The sequence below is a fragment of the Stylophora pistillata genome, chromosome 1 (assembly GCF_964205215.1).
Source record: "Stylophora pistillata chromosome 1, jaStyPist1.2, whole genome shotgun sequence".
NCBI lineage: Eukaryota > Metazoa > Cnidaria > Anthozoa > Scleractinia > Pocilloporidae > Stylophora > Stylophora pistillata.
This window is the reverse complement of record NC_142519.1, coordinates 42,774,868-42,796,039: the sequence shown is the minus strand read 5'-3', so window position 1 is coordinate 42,796,039 and position 21,172 is coordinate 42,774,868. Positions and strand designations below refer to the sequence as shown.

The 21,172-nt window shown below is 38.8% G+C and overlaps 1 protein-coding gene, 1 long non-coding RNA gene and 1 pseudogene across 4 annotated transcripts; 2 read left to right on the top strand and 1 right to left on the bottom strand.

Moving 5' to 3' along the window:
- The first annotated feature begins 535 nt into the window (after positions 1–535).
- LOC148742645 (delta-1-pyrroline-5-carboxylate synthase-like) lies at positions 536–11,573 on the top strand (annotated as a pseudogene). The gene is made up of 9 exons (XR_015996403.1): positions 536–550; positions 2,134–2,357; positions 3,083–3,242; positions 3,866–3,909; positions 4,445–4,769; positions 5,087–5,235; positions 6,130–7,621; positions 8,233–8,328; positions 9,726–11,573. The product of XR_015996403.1 is annotated as a delta-1-pyrroline-5-carboxylate synthase-like (transcript).
- On the top strand, positions 6,948–9,805 carry LOC148742646 (delta-1-pyrroline-5-carboxylate synthase-like). The gene is made up of 3 exons (XM_088748034.1): positions 6,948–7,067; positions 7,444–7,621; positions 9,726–9,805. Exons 1-3 carry the CDS (start codon positions 6,948–6,950, stop codon positions 9,803–9,805), a joined length of 378 nt encoding a protein of 125 aa, XP_088604160.1.
- Positions 11,574–11,876: 303 nt separating the features above from the next.
- Positions 11,877–17,812, bottom strand: LOC148742644 (uncharacterized). 2 transcript variants are annotated; one of them, XR_016000363.1, is made up of 4 exons: positions 17,688–17,812; positions 15,303–15,399; positions 13,372–13,508; positions 11,877–12,759 (listed from the first exon to the last, which is right to left on the bottom strand). It is a non-coding gene; the product is annotated as an uncharacterized LOC148742644 (long non-coding RNA). The 2 variants fall into 2 exon arrangements; XR_016000362.1 differs by lacking the exon at positions 15,303–15,399.
- Positions 17,813–21,172: the final 3,360 nt, after the last annotated feature.

Sequence of the window (21,172 nt, the reverse complement as noted above, 5' to 3'; positions counted from 1 at the left end):
TTTGTTTTTAGTGCACGGGACAGTATGCATGCACCTATCGTTCCACTTGATACCTCATGTATAAGTTATTCTTCATAATTACTCAGTCTTGTTTGGTCTTCATTATGCTCAAATTGCAAAAAGAGGCAGTGTGCACCACCCATCCACTTGATCCCAGTTGCATACATGTAACTTATTCTTCTAAGATTCTCCATGTACTGGAGGACTTGTTGGTAGCCACATAATGAAGTGAAACTGAAAATGATTGGACAGGGTTGTCAGGAAGCTGATGAGTAAGCTATATGTTCATTATTGTGGAATTGCCATGCCAAAGGAACCAAAGAAATTGTCCAATTGTATGAACAGAGTAGCCAAAAAACATGAAACTCATCATCATAGACAACCCAAATAAAATTTTGTTAAACAGTTCAACTTAAGACAAAGTTTTATGTAGAATTTAGCTCAGTGAGAATGTAGTTAAAAGCTAGACAATTGACTTTTCTAACACTGTCACTGTCTCCTTCTCTTACATGCACTTTTCTCACAACTTGATAAGATGGCCCGGGCACCGGTAAGTAACATTTTCAATCACAAATCCCTAATTCAGTTACTTAGCACCATTTAGAGAGGTTAGTTGGCACAAGAAGTTGTAGTTTGTGAAGACAAAAATTTAATGTTGAAACTTTACCATCTGTTTCCCGGTTATTATCAATTCCAAGAACCCTAAAAAATATGTATTAATTCTAGCAGTTTCCTTAAACTTGAGAGGCCCAACTGAAGTACAGCATACATGTACATGTTTATTTTATGTCAAACTTTGAGAACATTACCTTTAATTTGTGGATCAGCAAGTGAAATGTTTATATTATGCTCTGGCATATTGGAGATTGACCTAGTATTTTAGCTTGCCATGCATTTTTTTGGCATTAGTACATAGCTGCATTGTGTCAGCCTGGCAAATTTAGCTTTTAACCCTTAATCCTAAGATCTGATTGCTAATTCTCCCCTCTAGCTGCTACACATTTCCTTGTAAATTAGTTACAAGAATTTGGTGTTAGATCACAATCACAAATTCTACTTGATAAGTTTTGAGTATTCTCTTTACCTGTTTGCTGGATATTATTGAATATTATTGGGGGAAGTTACATGTTGATCACTTCTTGGAGTTCAAGGGTCCACCAATTCTAAGCACAATTTATCACAATTTATCGTTAGTTTCCTTGGTGACTCTGTCTTTTGTCTGAATTAATCTCACTCATAGGATTGTTTGCTGTTCCTGTCAATGTCTATGTTTCTGTTGATTCCAAAGCCTTGTTGCATGCTCATTGTAAACAGTCATGTAAAATAGTCACTCAGTACGAGCTGTTCTTCTAGTAAAAAAAATTTGGAATTTTGTTACAGAAAGCAGCCTAGTAGTGAAAGTCTTGTTTATAATCTTAGTCAATGGACTTTTAGAAGAGATTAACAGATATCTTGTCCTTACAATATCAGTAAGCAAATTCTCCACACTGTTCACCAGTACGGTACTGACTAGGAGAGTTTGTTGAACGATCAGTAGCTTCTGCAGTTGGTGATCATTTGCTTTATTCTCAGTACTGTAATGTTTGATTCAGCAGTCATATTGTAAGAAGAATTAGATGCTTGTCACCCGCAGGGTTAACCAGCATTCAGTGTTCATCAGATCGTAGGAGCTGCAGACATTACTTATCAGTCAGAGAGTTTTTAGCTTGATGTGACGCTAAATTCTCAAATTCTCAACATCTATTTATCGGTAATCAAACGACATAGGATGCAATTTGGAGTGAAAAAAACGCGTGGAAAACTTTTTACTGACAAAAACAAATTGTGCACTTCTTTGATCCAGCAAATAGCCACTGACAAAATTGAGAACAATCACTGAATCCTCAACATGACAGATACAAGTCTGCAGGTGTTCTAAGCATGTAGGAATCTTAGCTGTAGATAAAATTTTTGGAGCAATTTTCAATTATTGTGTGCTGAAAGTAATACGGAATTGCTTTGGGGTTTTACTTAACTTTCCTCTGTGACTTCCTGATGTTACTGTTAAGCTTCAACGTAAAAGTGGATTTGATAATAACGTGACTGTTATTCCACTGCTCTTAAAAAAGATTCGATTCTCGTTGTTTTCATCAGGTGATAAGTGTAAAGGACAATGATAGTTTATCTTCCTTGCTATCAGTGGAAATGAAGGCAGATTTTTGCTGTTGATATTATCAGATATACAGGGCATTTACAGCGGCCCTCCCGACTTGCCTGAGTCTCGCCTTCTAGACACGTTCAGGCCAGCGGACGTCAGTAACATTGAATTTGGAGAAAAGTCACGTGTTGGCAGGGGAGGCATGGAGTCTAAAGTGAAAGTGTGTACTTCCAGTAGTTTGAAACAAGTTTGCAAAGAGTATGAAGGGGGAACTTTAGAAAATTGACCGTCCATGAGCGAGGATTGTTAGAGCACCGGATACTCTTTAAGGGGAGGTCAGGTAAATTTTATTGGAACGCAGCATTGAAATTCCCATTTGCAAGGAACAAGTTGTCATTCAAAAACATGGTGAAAGACCAGTCTTTTTGATTCAATAAAATCACAAAAAAGTACAAACGAGAAAGATACTAAATCTTGAGGTAAACTTCAAGGCAGGCAGACAGGTACTGAAATTTACATGCAGCCAAATCCTTTCAATTTTGGACTATCCGTACACAGCTACCTCTTTTCAATCATTCTCTGAGTACATTTTAGTTACCGTATGGCCTATAGTGCCGTTTTTAAAATTATCTGTAGTTTGAAAATATCTGTTTTCAGTGGAGAATTTTTTCGGATTAGTGTGGACGCAAGGCAGAACGATGACAGAAAGTCACAGCACGGTGTGAACGGGGCTTTATGCTAAATTTAGTACGAGTCAAAAATCGTGTTATGATTCCTTTACAAAGGCAAGTTTACGTTTGAATCTTTGGGAAAGAGAGATCGAAACAGTTTCGCAGGACGTGTCTTCGATTTGCTCTCAGAGAAAAAGGTTTACAAAATAACGATGAATTATTTCAACTCTCGTAACTTAACCATTTTATTTTTACCTTCTTTATGGCTGTTCAGGCTGCAGCCTGGGTACCAAAGAGCGCTACGAGTGTAGTTATAGCCAATGGTACAGGAAGTGATTACGTCATTCGTCAAGTTCTGAATAGCCGAAAAGTTGGAGCATTCTTCATTATGGTCGAAGAACCAGGGCCATCTGTAGAGAATCAGGCTGCGGCAGGTACGTCAGATTGTACCTTAGTCCATGTCATCGTCATGTTGTAGTTTACCTTATAGTGATTGGTTGGAAACTTAAGGCAGCAGGCCAATCGGAGAGCGCTTTATATTAGATCGAGACTTGATTGCGATACTTTTATGTTTAGAATTCTCAAACTCTAATGGCTATCTGATACAGAGTTGATCTCGACCTTAACTTAAATATTAAGAAACGCTGGAGGGACAGGATCCTGAAATCAAACAATTAAAGAGGAGATTGGGATGTCCACATAGGGTTCTGTGAAATTATTGATTTTAGATGCCAGATTGGGGGCAGTCTTTGTAAAAATGCCATATCAGCGTTTTCATTCAGTGTGCATCCTGAACTAGATACCGAGTGTTTTTAGTGATTACAGTGTCTGGTTAAGCCTTTCAGTAACTTCCCCCATTCCCCCCTCCCTCCTGAAAATTTGTGGTAACTCGCGCGTGATGATATTCCAAGTGGTCCAGGTTGATCCTGTGACTGTAAATTTGCACCTTCTTCTCGGGATATACTAGTTTTATAGAATTGCTTGCTGTAATTCTGCTTTCCTTTTTTCTGCGTAAATGTGTTTTTAGGTTTCTTTTATTAAATCGCTTTTTTCATAGCTCGCAAAGGGGGAAGAGCTCTGCAAGCACTGACCGCTGACCAGGTACGGCGGTAGACTATTGAAAATGCTTAAGGCCGAACAGTTGTATGCTATTAATTTAATTCCATGTTCAGGTCTAGCCTGCAGAGCAGGCGGAATCCTTTTGTGCTGTTCAGACGAACGGAGGCAAACGCGAGGCGAGCGTGAAGTAACACGTTTCTCCCCTCACACGCGACTGGCACTCCGCGCTTGTCTCGCGCTTACCTCCGTTCCACTGATAAACGCCAAACAAATAATGTCTGTTCAGCAGGCTTCTTTGGACCATTTCAAATTATCCAGACTTATAGGCAAAAAAAAATGCACGAAATGGTTGTCGACGAGATGTTTGACCAAAATAACCCAGAATTCCCTTTGGTTGAGGGGTAGTGTTCGGCTTTTGCCAACATCTTCTCTCTCTTATTGCCTCGGCCTAGGTTTAGAGCACGACTTGAAGCTGAGTCTTCTCGCGCCTCATGTATCATTTCAACATTCAAACGTCACGCGCAGTACTGCAGTTTAAATGATGCGCCTTTGTTTTTCTTTTACGTGTTTTGTCTAGCGGGTCAGAATCATTTACAAATTAGCCGACCTTCTTATCGAACGCAAGGATCAAATTCTAGATGCAAACTTCAAAGATCTGGACTATGCTCGGTTTGAGAGACACTTAAGTGCCCTTATGATGGACAGATTACTTTTGACACCGTCCGTCCAAACTTGAAAACCTTTCTCAGGGACTGAGACAGATTGCGAATTCCTCGCACAACATCTTGGGTCGTGTACTAAAACGAACCAAAATCGCTTACGGTTGAAAGCTGAAACAAGAAACTATTCCAATTGGAGGGCTTCTTGTGATTTTTGGATCTTGCCCAGCTGCTTTAGTGCAGGTACAGCTGTAGTAGGTTTAAATGTTTCTCATCCTATTCCTTACAAAGTATTGTAAGATTTAGAAGATGACTTACCTGGTGTTTAGATATGAAAAGTATTTGTTCGTTCGTTCGTTTTGTTTTGTTTTGTTTTTTCTTTTTTTGTGTGTTCCTGTTGACTTCTTCTTGATCCAAAGTAATCTTAAAACATAAAAATCCTGCTTTTATAAAACCAGGGATTTTGAGCCTTACCCATGGAAAACGAAAGGGATTTTTTCCCTCTGGTTTTGTTTGTTCATGTATTTGTCTCTTCATAAGCTGGAATTTTTTTCTCCAAGGTGGCCTGTTTAGCCATCAGCACAGGCAACGGTTTGCTTCTGAATGGTGGTAAAGAAGCTTATCACAGCAACAGATGTCTTCACAGTCTTGTTGCAGAGGCTTTGTCCATGTACGTTCCCCCCTCCCCCTCCCCCAAGCTGTCAGTTTGGTAAGTTTTGTGACGGTGCTTAGGCTGATTAGTTGACACTAATCCAACATCCTTGTTGTTTTTTCGCCTCAACAGACGTCAGTAAATGTTTACAATTTTTACTGTCATTTGTAGAGAGAGTCAAATAATTTCGTGATAGTAAACCGGCAGCAGTAACTTTTTCTGAAGGATTAAAACATTAAACGGGCCCTTATAAACTTTTCATACATCAATTTTCTGCTCTCAATTTAAACTTTCTATTGACTACCATTGACTGACCTCCTCGCAGCCATTGACTTTGATTCAGAGTTTTACTGCCTTGCAATTCACTTCGCACGCTGAATGTGGACTAATTAGGTTTCAGTATGTCTTTGATGCTCTCAGTAATTACTCAGGGATGAACTTCGCAATTCTTTTGCTTTCCAAAACATGAATAAGCAAAGTGGGTACCCTGTTCCAGAAGTTCTCTCAGACCGCTTTTCGATTGGGTATCGTAAAACAAAACTCAAGTAATCACAAGGAGCCAATGACGGCTCAAACAAAAAAAAAGCAAGCGGTTGAGCGACCATCTCGCCTCTGGTTGTAGTTTTGGATCCGATTGGTCGAGGAAGTGGTACGAGTTTTCTGGACCAATGACAAGGCGCAGTAAATTAAACCAAGATGAAGACAATTCCGAATTTCTTTTCACACTCAAGTGGAAATTTCTCTAATAAATGAGGCGCGATGGTACGAAGAGCGTTGAATTGGGAAGGTTTGGCGTCTACCCTTCCCAAACCTCCTCTCCCTTCTCACCGGCGATCATTTCTCGTAGAAGCCGTGCCACAGATCTGTGATCGAACTCTGTGAGCCGATCACACCCGTGTCAGTCCCGTAGTCTTTATATACTGACCATGTAAATGTTATTCTTACTGTTAGGTCAGTACTCGAGAAGAGGTAAATCATCTTCATCAGTTGGATAAATACGTGGAGGTAATCATCCTTCGAGGCTCCAGTGAGATGATTGAGCGCATTCAGACAGAGCAAAGAAATTCCTGTTCTTGGCATGCTTAGGGAATTTGCCACGTGTATGTCGACAAAGATGCAGATCTTGAAATGGCCACAAAGATTGGTGAGCATTATATAACTCATTATTGTACCTCATGCTTGGTGAAAAAGCGTTTCATTGCCGATTCTGCTCGATTTTTGATTGGAAGTAGTAATAACCCACGGTTGCATTCGTTGTGCTTAACTTCGCTCGGTGATTGGTCCAAAAAACTTGCAGCATTCTTCTAACCAATTATTCTTGATTCGGGTGCGATTAACGCGACAAGAACCCGCATTCTGCAATCTTCAGCGATAACTTCCTTGATACTACTTGTGGTGCTTGTGTGGGGATCAACTTTACCACATGGATTTACTTTACTTCAAGGATCGTGAAATACGAAAATTTTGGCTTTTTTTCCCAAAAACCATTTGATAACTCCCCCTATTCAACTAGAAGTTTAAACGCGCAGAACGTATTCGGCCCAGCAAAGCTGAAAATGTTGTTCATCAACGAATATTTACCGAGATCTCATGGGTAATATCCTTAATCCAAACCGTTCTTCAGTGGCTTTCCGTTTTGGCTTAATGATTGCCGAGACAAACATTTCGTTGTGGTGATCATGCTCGTACGGTACATCTGTTAAACGTCATTTCTCGGCATCGATCATCTGTATTTTGGTTGCAGTATACTCTATTCTTCCTTTGTAATAATGGATTCCAAATGTGACTACCTTGCAGCTTGCAATGCTATGGAGACTCTTTTAGTCCACAGGGATCTTATTAGGTCATCATTTCTGGAACACATGCTGAAAGCTCTCAGGGAAAAAGGAGTAAGTTATGAATTTTTGTGTTATTCTGCGCAATTGAATTTATTTTGTCTTTGTTTTTGTTTTTTGTTTTTCATCGCTCTATGCGTTTAAGCGTCAAAATCACCAAATTTGACAAAACTATGAAAACACAGCTTTGAGTGAAATTGAAGTGCGAAGCTGTTTTATTATTATTATTATCATTTTTTTATTTTTTTTTTTTTCAATCAGAACGCTTTTTTTGTTCGTCGCTAACCTACGTAAGTTCGCTCATTACTCATGCTGGACAAAATGTGCGTCCTTATTAAGACCACCAACTCACCAACTGACTCCGTTTGCTAATTTTGTTCTTATTTCTCGTATTAATTTTATTTGTTTTTTTAATTGATTTTCTTTTGAGTTAATAGTTCACGCCGGACTCAAGTTGGTCAAGACTTTACCGGCTCTGGCCAAGACTACGAAGAAAGAATACAGCGAGTTAGAGTGTACAGTGGAAGTAGTCAGGACTACAGAGGAAGCCATTGATCGCATCCATCAATGTGGAAGCTCCCACGCTGATGTCATTACCAGTGATAATGGTAAGAATATCTTACTTAATCTCTTCGTAATCAGGGTTCTTCTCAGCTCTGTTGATCGCAATGATTTCGCGGAGCTATGACAGTGTGATGAAGATTATATCAGTGTTTTTGGTAATTCTCGTGATATTTAAGAGCTATTCACCGAGTGAGGGTGGCTATGCAGCGAGGTGAATATCCACCGCTAGCTACATATAAAAAACATTAGTCTTTCAATGTTAACGCCACGCGCCATTTTAATTTGCCGCATATGTTGACTAAGCGTTTGCTAAAGTTTTCATTATAACAATTCAACGTCCGTTTGTTTCCAGTATGGGGCATTTCTTTCAATGATTGTAAGGTCCGTTTTTAGAGGTCATTTCTGTTGGCCATCATCTCTACACTGTGTTGTTTCGTATGTTTGTTTGTTTGTTTGTTTGTTTGTAGAATCGTTAAAGCGAACCTACGTAAGCTGCGCATCGCAGAAAAATATAGACAGCTTTCTTATGTTTTCCAAAGTTTTATGTTATACTACATATTGCTCAGTTCACAAATTTGTAAGCCGCGCAAGATGCATTTATGGTTTGCGTTGTACCGATTACTAAAAGCCCCTTATCAAAATATTTTATTTTTAGAGGGGACTGCTAATCACTTTCTAAAAGCTGTGGATAGTGCGTGTGTCTTCCATAACACAAGCGCTAGATTTTCCGATGGGTATACCTTTGGCCTGGGTAAGTATGAAACAGTGTGCTTAGCTATTACAGGAACACAATTGCCGTTAATTAGGTAAAATAAAAGATTCAGTTCGTGGAGCGCAAAATTGATTAGTAACCCGATGGGAGGAGAAATTTGCTTCGGTACCAGTAACAAGGGTTCTAGTTATGGAGTGTGAAGGGTTAAAAGATTATCCCGAAGGGAAATAAAAATCTTGTCGAATTTTCGGGAGACTTGAAGCAAAAAAAATGTAACCTGCGACGATCCTTAATTGGTAAAAAGGGATACTTTTCCTCATAGATATCAGAGGTCCGGGAAACAGGTTGCAGGCGCGCAACTACGGCAGTTATGGGATTGGATTTCTTATTTTGACACCGTAATGATGATGACATCCTCCATTCCCAGTGTTCTTCGTGTAGCGTGGCACCTTTCGTATTCTTTTTATGTAATCATTTGGAATTTAGAAGCTTGTAAACCTTTAACTTCCATCATTGACTCGGAGCCCGTTTCTCGAAGGTACAGTGAAATTAACGGGTCGGTAAAGCTGTTCTGTTTTTGCGGCTACTGTTTCCTATAGGAGTAATATGTTGTCATTCAATGTGGGGTTTCAGAAGATTTGTAAATTGCGCAATAAAACTATCAGCTAAAGGAACAAAATGTACTGGTTAGAGTGCCAGAACCTGCGAATCTATTCTCTAAACTGTGATTGTAAAATATGGCTTCGGGCCTGTTCAGTTAATGGGACTTTCGGAAAACGGGCCCCAGAATTTCTCCTTAGGGAATTATTTATTGATCCAATACCAAATTCTCCGAACTAGTTTCATACTATTTGTATGGCTGCCTGTGAGGAGAATTGCTAATGATATCTTGGGAGTGAACGGGCTAATCTAATTAAATACGCATAGGTAGGATTTTTCAAAGGCGGTGGGAAGAGGGATAGGGACGCTGTCACGAATTTCCGCGCTCTTATGTGAAATGGCTCATACTGCGTATTTACGCGTTTGCATTCAAGCGGGGAGAATGACGAAGAAGTGGAGTATCTAGCCACGGAAAACATATAATGCCATGACGATTCTTTGGATTTAGGCAGTTTTCCAAAAGTGATTCTGAAGATTTGAATGTTGTTGACCTGAAAAGGTCGTTTTACAAAGAGAGGGGAAATTATGCGCGCATCGGGACTCCTACCTTCCAGGTACACCCATGAGTCCATTAGAACCTTGAAACCCCGGTATAGCTCCAGTGCTTTGGTCGTGGATGCACTTTGCCCGTTTTTCTACCTGTTGATTATCGTGGGTTTTCTTGCCCTGCGTAGGAGCATAGTGTGTCGCGGAACTTGCTATAGGTGGCGGAGATGGGAATTCATCGAGTCCTTCAAAGGTACAGGATACTAAATAAACACCATTATTTTATTTAGGTGCTAAAGTAGGTATCAGCACGGGTCGTATCCATGCCCGGGGTCCTGTGTGTGTGGAAGGAATACTGACCGCTAGATGAGTAATGACTGGCCAGGGACACACAGTGGATGACTTTGCTGATGGAGGCCTGCTCAAATATCTTCACGAGACCCTCCCGATTGAAGGCACTCCTCAGGATTCTACTGACGAAGAAATGACATCGGATAATGGCGACAGCGAAGTAATACAGAAATAATTACGTAATGCTAAACGTGTGCTTCAGTTTGCGCATAGTACTCGTTATACGAGTCAATGTTATGCTTTTGATGAACGTATGTTTTGAACGTCCCGCCCAAGAACGTATTATTATGTTGAATTAATTTAACTATTGCTCTCATGCTTGTATCTCAGTTATCCGTTTTTGTTATCCAACTACAATTCGTAGAGGACAAATAACGCCAAAGACGAGTACAAATATCACGCGGTATTTGTACTCCAGAAAGCCGGTTAGACAGGTTTTCTTGCATCGCGCAAGCGAAGAATTGGATTAAAGTTACGGGAAAAAAGATGACGGACAATTTGAATCATATTTCTGACGACGAAGAGTCGGAATGGGATGGCAAATATAGATTTAAGTTTATTAGTTGAATCGAACGAAGAAAAAAAAGCTAGACGACCAGGAAACTTTTTCATTTATTGAAGAAAATAGAAACAGGAACAAGAAAACGCGTCAATTCCGTCCCGCCTCCTGAAGTAACAGTTTGGCGGGTTGGATAATAAATAACTCATTAGACGTTTGGTTGTGTAGTATCGCTGTGTATTTTCATTAACTACGGCACAACTCGTAAAAATACTCAGCAATAATACACAACAAAACGACTAATAAGATATGTATATCTTATTGCTAGACACTGTAAAAATATCACTGACAAGGAACTTTTTTCTCTGTGGATAGCTAAAAGCGGAACCCCATTTTTAAGAAAATAGAAATATTTAAAACTGTTTGGTTGGCTTTGCGTTCGACTTAACGCACTCTTGATACCTTGTTTCCGTTCTTGTGCTCCATGCTCAAGCGATACTGATGAATATACCGTAATAATAACTGTACGTTGACCCCAATAGTTGACTGTCACGTTCTCAGGACAGACTATGCAAAGCAGAAAACCTGACTCTTGATTAAGGATACAAAACTGTACGAGAGTTTTCGTGATAATAATAGTTGTTATATTGCTATTACCGAGATGTTGCTGTCAACCCCGAGAAAGCAAGATATTGGATTACTTCGTAATTCGGTTCTTAAGTCAATCCCGTGCATTTTCCACGATTGTCCGCGGAGGAAAGGGGCAGCTGAAAAGTCCCTGGTCCTGATGCCTGTTACAATAACATGTACAGTTTGAAAATAGTTCTTAAAGCAGAGTCTTTGTGTGTTCTGGGGGAGGGGGGAGAGATAGGATCTGTGCAATCAGTTCTGACATGTGGAAAATGCATAGGACACAACTATGCTATTTTAGTACGGTTATCGTTATCAGGCACAATGAGGATTACATGAAAAAAATTAATAAGTAAAACGGAACCGAATCGTTGAGACAGAATCGTTACGACATCAATGGGTACTCTGCATCTTCTACTTTCTATCTGCCCTTTCGCCCTCCCTTCCCCTCCCCACGTACTAAAGAAAGATCTGGTCGGCTTGCTGACAAGTATTATTATTAATAGAGTTTCAACAAGCCGAAGCGTATTGTAACGTGAAGGGTATTTTCTCTTGCGAAATACTATTTATTAACAGTTTTATCACCGATGAAGGAGACAGGTTCTACGTAACAGAGACTAAATAATGTAACATTCACAATAAAACCCAATGAAGCAAATACGTTTGATATGTTCCTTTCTTAGCTGGTGCATATTCGCTCACGTTTAAACCAATCGTGTTCAAGCAAAATTATATGATGGATTAACTATCTGAACGGATCTTGGACATCACTGTCCGGCTGTTATCCTTTTTTTCGAGAGGTAACAATCATAGTCACGTCATTTGCAGCCTGGAGACGAAAGATTCCGGTAGCCCAGCTAAAGATAATACGGTTCTTCACAGCAGTGTCAGTACGCTTTCCCCCTATTCTCTCCCAGATCAGAACATGTGGACCGCTATGTAAAGAAATACTGCAAAGTAGTAGAATGATTATAGATTTATTCTTCAGTTTAAACTTATCTTACTTTTGTTCATAGAAGCCAAATGTTAATTTTTTTTCTTAATTAAGGTCGACATACTTCGAAGATGATACCGACCGTATAAAAGGTCATAATTGTTGATCACGCCCTTCAAACTGCCATACTCCTAGCCTCGGTCAGATGATGAAGTACAATTATTGCGTCTCACTATGAGCCACACGTTGGTAAGTATTCCTTCGCTCTTTGCTTCGCACTAATTAAACGGAACAAAAGAGCAAGGACTAGAACCAACTTGCCACCGTGATACTGGAACATGTAACCATTGAACCGTACCACGTAGTTTCTACTGTAGCACTGTATCATTTTGTGTGAGTCCTAGGAGTCTTATTCCTCTTTGTCTATATCTTCCTGTGTAGTAGGTGATGCCCATGGCTGGCGTTCTCTTAAACAAAGCTGTGTGTAGAAAATTACGGCGATAACATAAACAATAAGTGTGATCCAGAACACTATCCTCCAATCTTCTTGTGTCTCAATGAGGAAAACAATTACAGCCTTTAAGCTTGCGGAATGGACTATCACTGTAAACAGTCGAATGTACATGGCAGAAAAAGTGCAGATTCAGTTTCGAAACAAAGCATCCGTGGTTGGTTCCTTGAGGTCCCTCTTATACAAGTCTACTTACTTTGTTTGAAGTAACAAATCATGCTATTTGAGGGCTTATAAATCCAGGAGCTGATGCAAAGGGTGGGGCAATGTCCAAATGATTGACAGCGTAACCAATAGCATTTAAACCAGAAAATTCAACACCCAACACCAGGAATATAACACTTGTTCTCCTTAGCCAAGTATAGCCTGTTGCCACTATAAATATTCCAGCTAATAAACCTATGGACAGAATCGGAGAAGATCATGATTCATCTTTAAGTGAATCTTGAAGTCAAAATTTCATCCACCATCAAGTGAGGTTTACGCCTGGCTCGCATACATCTCTCCACATACGCTCAGACTATAAGTTTTGAAAATTTGAAAAGTTTGTTTTGACTTAAATGGAACGCCATAGATTGGCGATTCTATAATAAAAACGATTCTATAATAAAAAAAAATTTTCATTTATTTTCTCAAGTCAGAACAAGAAACTCACAATTCATCGAAAACATTACTTATTTTCTCTTTTTTTTTTCACTGTTGTCACTTTTGTTTTTTGCAACAAAAGCGAAGAATGTTGGTTTGTTTTTTTGTGCAATAAAGGCGTACAAGAGAACCAGAGCCGGATCGCTTTTTCTCGACCGGCTCACGTCAACCCGTCCAGCCCTGCACACGTCAGCTTTAGGTACACTTTTCTATGAGATTTCGCGAGCGGGGCCAGACGGGTCATGTGATAATTTTACTAATCTCTGCGAAAAAGACGATCATATGCGAGCCTTAACAGAATCATAATTTATGCTACTGGCCTTGGCGATTGCTAACTACTTACAGATTTCCAAATGTAAGTACTACCTGCCCCGTAGAAAATTTTCCTTATTGTACAAACTTTACAAATCTTGTATCTTATGAGCATATCAGCTGTTATTCTTCCTACTGGACCTAGAATGGCTTTAAACAAATACGGACAAGCTGCTAGGAATCCGGCCAGTCTGAAAGGAGAAAAAAAATAGACATCGTCTTTGCGTCGGCAGGTGAATTCACAACTTTTATGTACATCCTAAAAAAAGCATACGTCTCTTTGTGGTTTTGATAATGTTTTGTTCGTTTAGCTTTTCGTGTTTCTATGAGAATTTACTTTAAGGAGATGCGGAGAAAAGGTTACTGGTAAGCCGCTCATTTTATCAGCGTCTCGAGTTAGCCCGCCTGACCAAGACCAACAATATGGCAATTAGAGAGAAAAAGTAAATTTAAAAACTACCTGGGAGCTGGATTAAATCAAAGTCATCAACAATGGATAGTTCTCATTTGACTTTAATACATGGGTTTTAAGGACCTTAATCACAAAATAATGCTCTCAAAAACAAACATCTGACAGAGGGTAAATTAATGCTTAAGACTTCGTGTAAACTTTTCAAAACTCGCCACAGTTGCTTGCCTAACTCTAGAGAATCATAAGGAAAAATTAACAAGTGGTAAACACCACAGCGTACACTATTGAGTTATGGATGCACTTGGGAGGTTTGCTAAGTACTCAAGAAGCTAAAGTCGCTCTCAGCTATCGCCTCGAGCGACTCTTACGCTTCTTTTGTGCTTAGCAACCTCCCGCGTGCATCCATAACTCAATAATGTATGCTGTGGTGTTTACCATTTGTTTTATAACATAACATTAACACATTGTAGCTAAAGAGTTCCCTTTTATTTAACAAATCTTACGTGACCAGAAAAAAACAAGCGCGCGCGGAAGAATAGTTTTTGCATTTGCTCACGTCAGCAGCGTACACCCATGGGCAAACGGGGGACGCTAAATTGACCAATCACAGCGCGCGCTTTACTTTGGTTATGTTATAATGCTTATTGTTTGACTTTGCCGCAGATGCCTGATCCAGTAAGGTGACAGTTTTGATGAAAGTTTAATGACATATTACAATATTACAAGAAATATGCACTGTCCGCAGTTAGCAAAGGCTAGTCGAGGCGGGCAGTGTTTAATACATATATTAAAAAATACAAAATAAAAAAGATTTACAGAGGAAGAGATTCAAAATTCTTGGCAAATTACAACTCAGGGCAGGAAACTTTCTTTTCAATTCACTTGTCCCTTCGGACAAGTGTAGGGTGTATTTTACTTGTCCGGACCACAAAACTACTTGTCTCAAAAAATCGGCAACAGCAATTTAGGGTTTAAAAAATACTCTTTTATTTCAACCATGCCCCAGTTAAGTGGAAATAGATGGCGACGCTGAGCGAAGAAATCAGATACACAGCTTGCACAAAAAGAAAAGAAAGTTTATTTCCTAGCCTCTTAGTTGTAAAATACAGGAAAAAATGATTTATTATTTATCCAAAGTCAGGCAACGTTAGAGCTCTACAACTTAGGCCTAGTTTATACGTTGCTTCAATCGAATTTAATTCAGACCAATTTAATTCCATTAAATTCGTCGTTCCTTCGACGTAAACCGTGGCGTGGTTTTATGCGTCGAAATCAATACGATCGAATTTAATACTCTTCCCAAATGCAGTGCCTCGGGTCACTGCGGGCTCGCCAAAATAAATTGAGAAAATACCTTAAGAAAATGTATGCATTTCATTCGACGCGGCGCTAGTGGGACGTTAAAACTGAAGACGCGTTATCCGTCTTACCAAGATGGATAAAACGTGAAGGACGAATTTAATTTACCAGACGAATTTAATTCATTTTAGACGTCGCACTATCGTCAAATTTAATTGCTTGTGGAACCTTGAATTAAATTCGACTGTAGCGCGACGTATAAGCTAGACCTTACTTGTCCAACCGCACAACTTCGATCCTCTTTTTCCTTGTCCGAATGGAAAAGTTACCCGTCTCGGACGTTCGGACGCGCCAAGTTTCCTGCCCTGCAACTACATTAATACATTTAAGATACGGCAAGAAAACAGAACAGGCTGGGGTCTTATAGTTCTGCTATTAAATTAGACAAATGAATATAATCGTCATACTTTTCGAGTCTCTGGAGGAGGAAATCATGAATTTCACTCTTAAAATTGTATTTTGATAGGGTCCAAATTACATAAAACAACTTCGTGTTCTATAATAATTATGTGGTTGCCATGACACCAACACATGAGAATTGTAACAGTGAGAAACAGTGATAAGAGTTTCCATCACAAGGTCAACCAGCAAAACTAACATGTATTGTAAATAGTACAGGAGACAAAACACTATTAGATATGGTGTTAATGCTAAAGCAATCTAAAATTGTGGACAGAGAAACTAAGTTGAGGTAACAGAGCTAAATACAAGCTTGGTGTCTGTCTAAGCCTGTGTACAACTGTACAGCATGTATATGCCACACCATTTTGACCCCTACTTCATTCTTCAATGTTGTTTTATAAGTGACTGTGGTTTTTTTTTTTTTTCTTGGATAACATTGATGCTAATGTACATGTACTGTAGATTAGTTTTATTCACATTATAGTGACTTTTGACCCCAAAATGCACAAGTTCTGTGTCGAAAACAATACCATTAATACTCAGTGTGACAGTATATGACTGCTGGTTTAATTAATAGTACGAGCAAATACAACTTTGTAAGGGGTTTTAGGAGGGCTTATAAATAAAGGGCCTTACAAACACAATGTATATATCTAAGGGAGCTTAAATTTACCAGAGCAGAAACAGTTTGATACAAGCTGTGGCAGCACTCATCAAAATATGTTTTACTTTTGAGAAATTGAATTCATTTCATTACATTTGGAACATAATTAAATTAAAGCTTAACAACTTGAACAAATTAAGCTGGAATGTAACAAAAAAGTAGTTCAGACTTTTAGCTTGAAGCTCATCTTTTCTCTTTATCATTAAAATTTTAATGTTGAACTCGAAGGAGTGATCAGGCTTCCAGTTTTGTTATAATTAAAACAAGAAAAACCATATAATCTTATCTCAGCCAGTAAGAAGTACATCATTATGAAATAACAACATTGACCATGCTTTGCAATGGCAATTATGATCTGCCTGGGCAATTAGATGCTACAAATGCTGTATTTACTGACGCAAATAATGATCTCTTTTTTTTAAATGGCCAGAGCAGCAGCTGTTTGTGAACCGCTCGATGTGGTTTTCGCGAGTTGTTGGTTTTCGGCTAGATTACTGAGTTGATTTTGAAAATGGCCATTTCTTACCTCTTGATTGTGTTTTTTATTTTCTTGAGATCTCAAGAAACAATAATAGCGTTCAAAAGATATATTTTTAAAAGTGAAGACAGATATGACTCAGTTTTACTTCCTTTAAACAGAATAGACAGCATTCTCGTCTTCTGACTGCTGTCATCAAACTATTTGATTCCGAGAACACCTTCGCGAAAACCAGTCGCCAGACACTTTATCTACCTAATCATTCTAAGCAGAGTCAACGAACGCTGTTCATTTCTACTAAGTCATTCCTCTTTTTCTCATCACCCGGTTCGCACCTAGCGTTTAAGCTCCATTTTCTGCATATAAACACACACAACACACGATTCTCCCATTCGCTCTGAGGAAGGGTTAATGCTCCAAACGTCAGCTTTTTAACTCTTTTACGGTGGCCAATTTATAATTTCAACTTAGTTGATAAAACCAAATTACCATGTTACCCCAACCGATGCAGCAACACAGTTTCTTTAGAAACTTAGCCATTTTATTCCTTAATTTTCACATTTAGAAAACAGAGGAGAAAGTATGTTGAAGTCATCCATGTTTTTACTCAGAGTGTTTGGAAGGTGTATTTAGTAAGCTCAAATAACAAATTGTAGAGGAAGCATGATAATTTTTTATTCAGGTTGACCGAGGACAATAATAAACAGAACACAGTGAGTTAACTGTCCGAGATAAACACAGGTGCATGATGTTGTCATTAGCAGGCTTGGAAAGAAATTAGTGAAGGACCCAATTTTGTTTATTAATTCAGTTGCAGCCTAAGCATACATGCGAGTCATTAAGTTAGTTGTTAAACACACGTCATGGTTTTTTTAATTGTTGTTTAACTGCTGCTAGAACTGAAAATCGTTTCTACAGCTGACTACATGTATACTCTTTCATCACCAATTCAGAAAGAGTTATTTGAGGCTTGATGCTCATGACAATGTTGAGGATTTCCTAAATTTTGAAAGGAACTAATAAAGAAATGATCTTTTATAGAATGTTAAACTTACTTGAACCCTTTTCAAATGGTTCCAAAGGTTGTACTTCATAGAAATCACAGACAAGTGCAGCCAAATCATCTACTCTTCATCAACTTACATTGTGTCATCTGCTATAAAAAACAATGAAAACAAAACCAAACTAAAACAAAAACACACGGAGATTAATTCAATTTTTCATATCCTTATCAACAAATTTGACTGATTAACTGTTGTTCAGTTATCACAGAAGATATAATTTTAATGAAGCAAATTTGACCTGCAGATGAAATTCAAGCAAAGAAACGATCCTCACAAGTAGACTGTAATTCATATAATTATTATAAGCAGTTGCAGAAAAGAAACCAGAAAACATTCAGGCTTTGAAAGGATTCAAACCCCTGCCTCCAAGATACTAGTTGAGCAGTCTACAACCAACTATCAACTACAAAGCCACATGTCAATAGGCAGAATTTTGATGCAAATCTAATCAAAGTTTTCAATGAATAATCAATTTGAGCTGCAGGTGAAAATTAAGCAACAAAAGTTGTGCTGTATTTTGACGAGCCCGTAGGGCAAGTCAAAATACAAACAATGAGTAAAAACTTCTCACGATACTACCCAACAAAACATCTAAGAAGAGATTTATTATCCAACACGCTAAATTGTTATTTCAGTGTGAGAGAATTTTGCAGATATTTCTGGAGTACAAATATCGCGTGATATTTGTACTTGTCTTGCACGTTATTTGTACTCTTCAAAACACAATTTGATGGTAAATATATCTTATTAGACGTTTTTTGTTTAGTATATTGCTGAGTATTTTTACGAGTTGTGCTGTATTTTGACTAGCCCATAGGGCGAGTCAAATAAAAACAACGACTAAAAATGCTCAGTGATACTACACAACAAAACGTCTAATAAGAGATTATTATCAAACACGCCAAATTTTTATTCCAGTGCAGACGAATTTCGCGGATATTTCTGAAGTACAAATATCGCGTGATATCTGTACTCGTCTCGCGCGTTATTTGTACTCTACGACGCACAATTGGATAATAAACGTATATCATACTGACGGACCAAACAGCTCATTTTATCGATTTCTCGCCTCACTTCATGACCGATACTGAGGGAGGATAAATGACTTTGCACTATATTTCGATGGAAGAATTTAGAATGTTTAAAATAATCGCCTAGATTTGGTGGTGTTTGTTGTGACTAACAAAAAGCAAAACGAAAAAATCAAAAGGTTGGTCATGTTTGAGTAGTCCAACGAGGTTAGGTAAATGGATTGGAGGTCATTGTTTTGTCCACCAATTCATTGCTTGGTGATCAGTTCTTTCAACTTTGTTAAAGGATAAGTACGCAGTGGTCTTAATAAGATACATGTCATAGACATTGAATAAGTTGGAAGTCTTGCTATTAGACCTCTCACCTTTCGAACTATAAATTCGAATTTTTTTCCAGAAGGGTTTGAAGTTACTTCCCACATCCGATGTACAGAGTGAAGAGGAGAATACCCTCTTTTTAGAAAAGGTTGTCAAATGTAACACATCTGTCGAAACCAACCGTACTGATTATACAGTGCGACATCAATACTTTCAGTATTCAATCCACAGCCGTCCGCCATTTTGAATGTGGTTGCTGGGAAACTGAGTCGAGAGGAAGTCATGACCAATCAGAAATAAGAAACCGCGTTCAAAGAAATCTATGCTTTTCATTGGAAAATCTGGATTTTGGAAATCCAGATTTCGGATTTTAGGGTGATTCCCTCGTTTTACACTGGGCAACCTTTTCTGCTCATAACATTGCGACATCCAAGATGGCGGCCGGTCTTCCCGCTGGCGTGAAAAGAACAGACAAGGGACCCTTTGGCGGAGCCAAAACTTTTATTCGTAATAAGAAGTGCCGCAAATCGGCTGACAGCTTCCTGGTCTGCTCTCGAAAAAAAGAAAATGAAAAAGAAGTGCGTGATCCGGAAGTCTGCAGTAGATTTCCACTTCACGGCCGCCGAGTTGTAGAATTAAATGTCCTCACTGAGGCTTTGGACGGGAGCTGTGAAGCGTGTGGGGCAGCTCTACGGCTCTCCGACTGCGTAAAAGAAACAGTCTCTGGGCTAGGATCACTACTCTACATAAACTGTTCAAACTCCGAGTGTGGAGAGACAAATATCTGTCCAAGAAATAAGACCCACCGTAGGCAGCACCGAAACAACGAGAGGGAGAGCAATCTTTGATGTAAACACGGAGCTCGCTGCGGGTTTGTTTACATTTAATGTTGCTAAGAATATTGTTTTCCACAATAAAAGCACCCATTTAACATCTAGCCAATTTTAAAATAAATTTTAACTTATTATGTCGATTTATAAATCGACATATTTATGGGGATGCTACACGCAAGCGTAGGTCCTACTCACCATCACTTGGAGAGTCCACGCTGAAGGCTCGCGAGAGGGAAGTAGGGCCCGAAATTGAAAAGTCGGCAAAGGAATCATGTCTGGAAAGTTTAGAAAGCAAAAGAAACCTGTGGAAAGAGGATAATGAAAAGGAAAATTTGGGGATAGCCTAGGAGCGTCATATCACAGGGGATGACTACGATCTAAAAACCATATCTACCTTTCACGGCTGTTTGTGAGGAAACAAGCACGGTGACACCCAATTCTTTTTTCAGGTGTTCGCTAAGAACAGTCTAACAAAGAATATATTTGAAGAAAAAAAAATTTTTTTAGTAGAACATAATTTTTTGTTTTTGGATAATAGTTCCGTACTTGGTGTATTTTGGCCAAGGTCAGGATTCAAGCTAAGAACGGAACTGTCCGAAATAGTGCAAAATCCCCACAACCAGGCAATCAAAAACAGCTAAAATGAAGTAATACTGCTTATTTTAATAAAAGAAGTTTTAATTTCAAAGGAAAATCTTGTGTCTTTCAAGTTACCAAGGCTAAATTTTGATGAAGGTGATTCGAAATTTTAACGCACAACCATGGAAAAATATCCCACTTTAGGAGCCTGCTGACGTGTAAACAAGCAGAAATTTCACCTCTTTTCACAACGATCACTTCCAAGATCTATGCAAACTGAAAAATGGCTGGGACGAACTTCTCCACGAGGGACTTTCTTTGAGATACTCGCAATAGTTATCTGATCTGTCAAAGGCCGAATGTATCCAGATCCAAAGATGTTATCTTTCAGGCGAGGGCGTCATTTCAATTCAATTACATGATTTTGGAGATGGATCGGCAGCTACGTATGCGGCAACAGTTCATCTAAGAGTTGAGACGAGACAAAGAGTCTACATTTGGTTATTGTTTTCCTTGAATTTTCGTTCACGCCTATTTTAAGTCCCTCAGTTTGGAATTTTTTACGAAGTGAAAGGCGTTTTATTAAAACTGACTTATTTTCCGTTGCCAATGTGAAGAGTGCACCTGCAGGTGAATGATGAGTTTAAAAAGCGTTCAAGATGACTTGGCAAGGACAATGGTTAGGGATTTAAGCAAATTTTTTTCCTCAACAAGT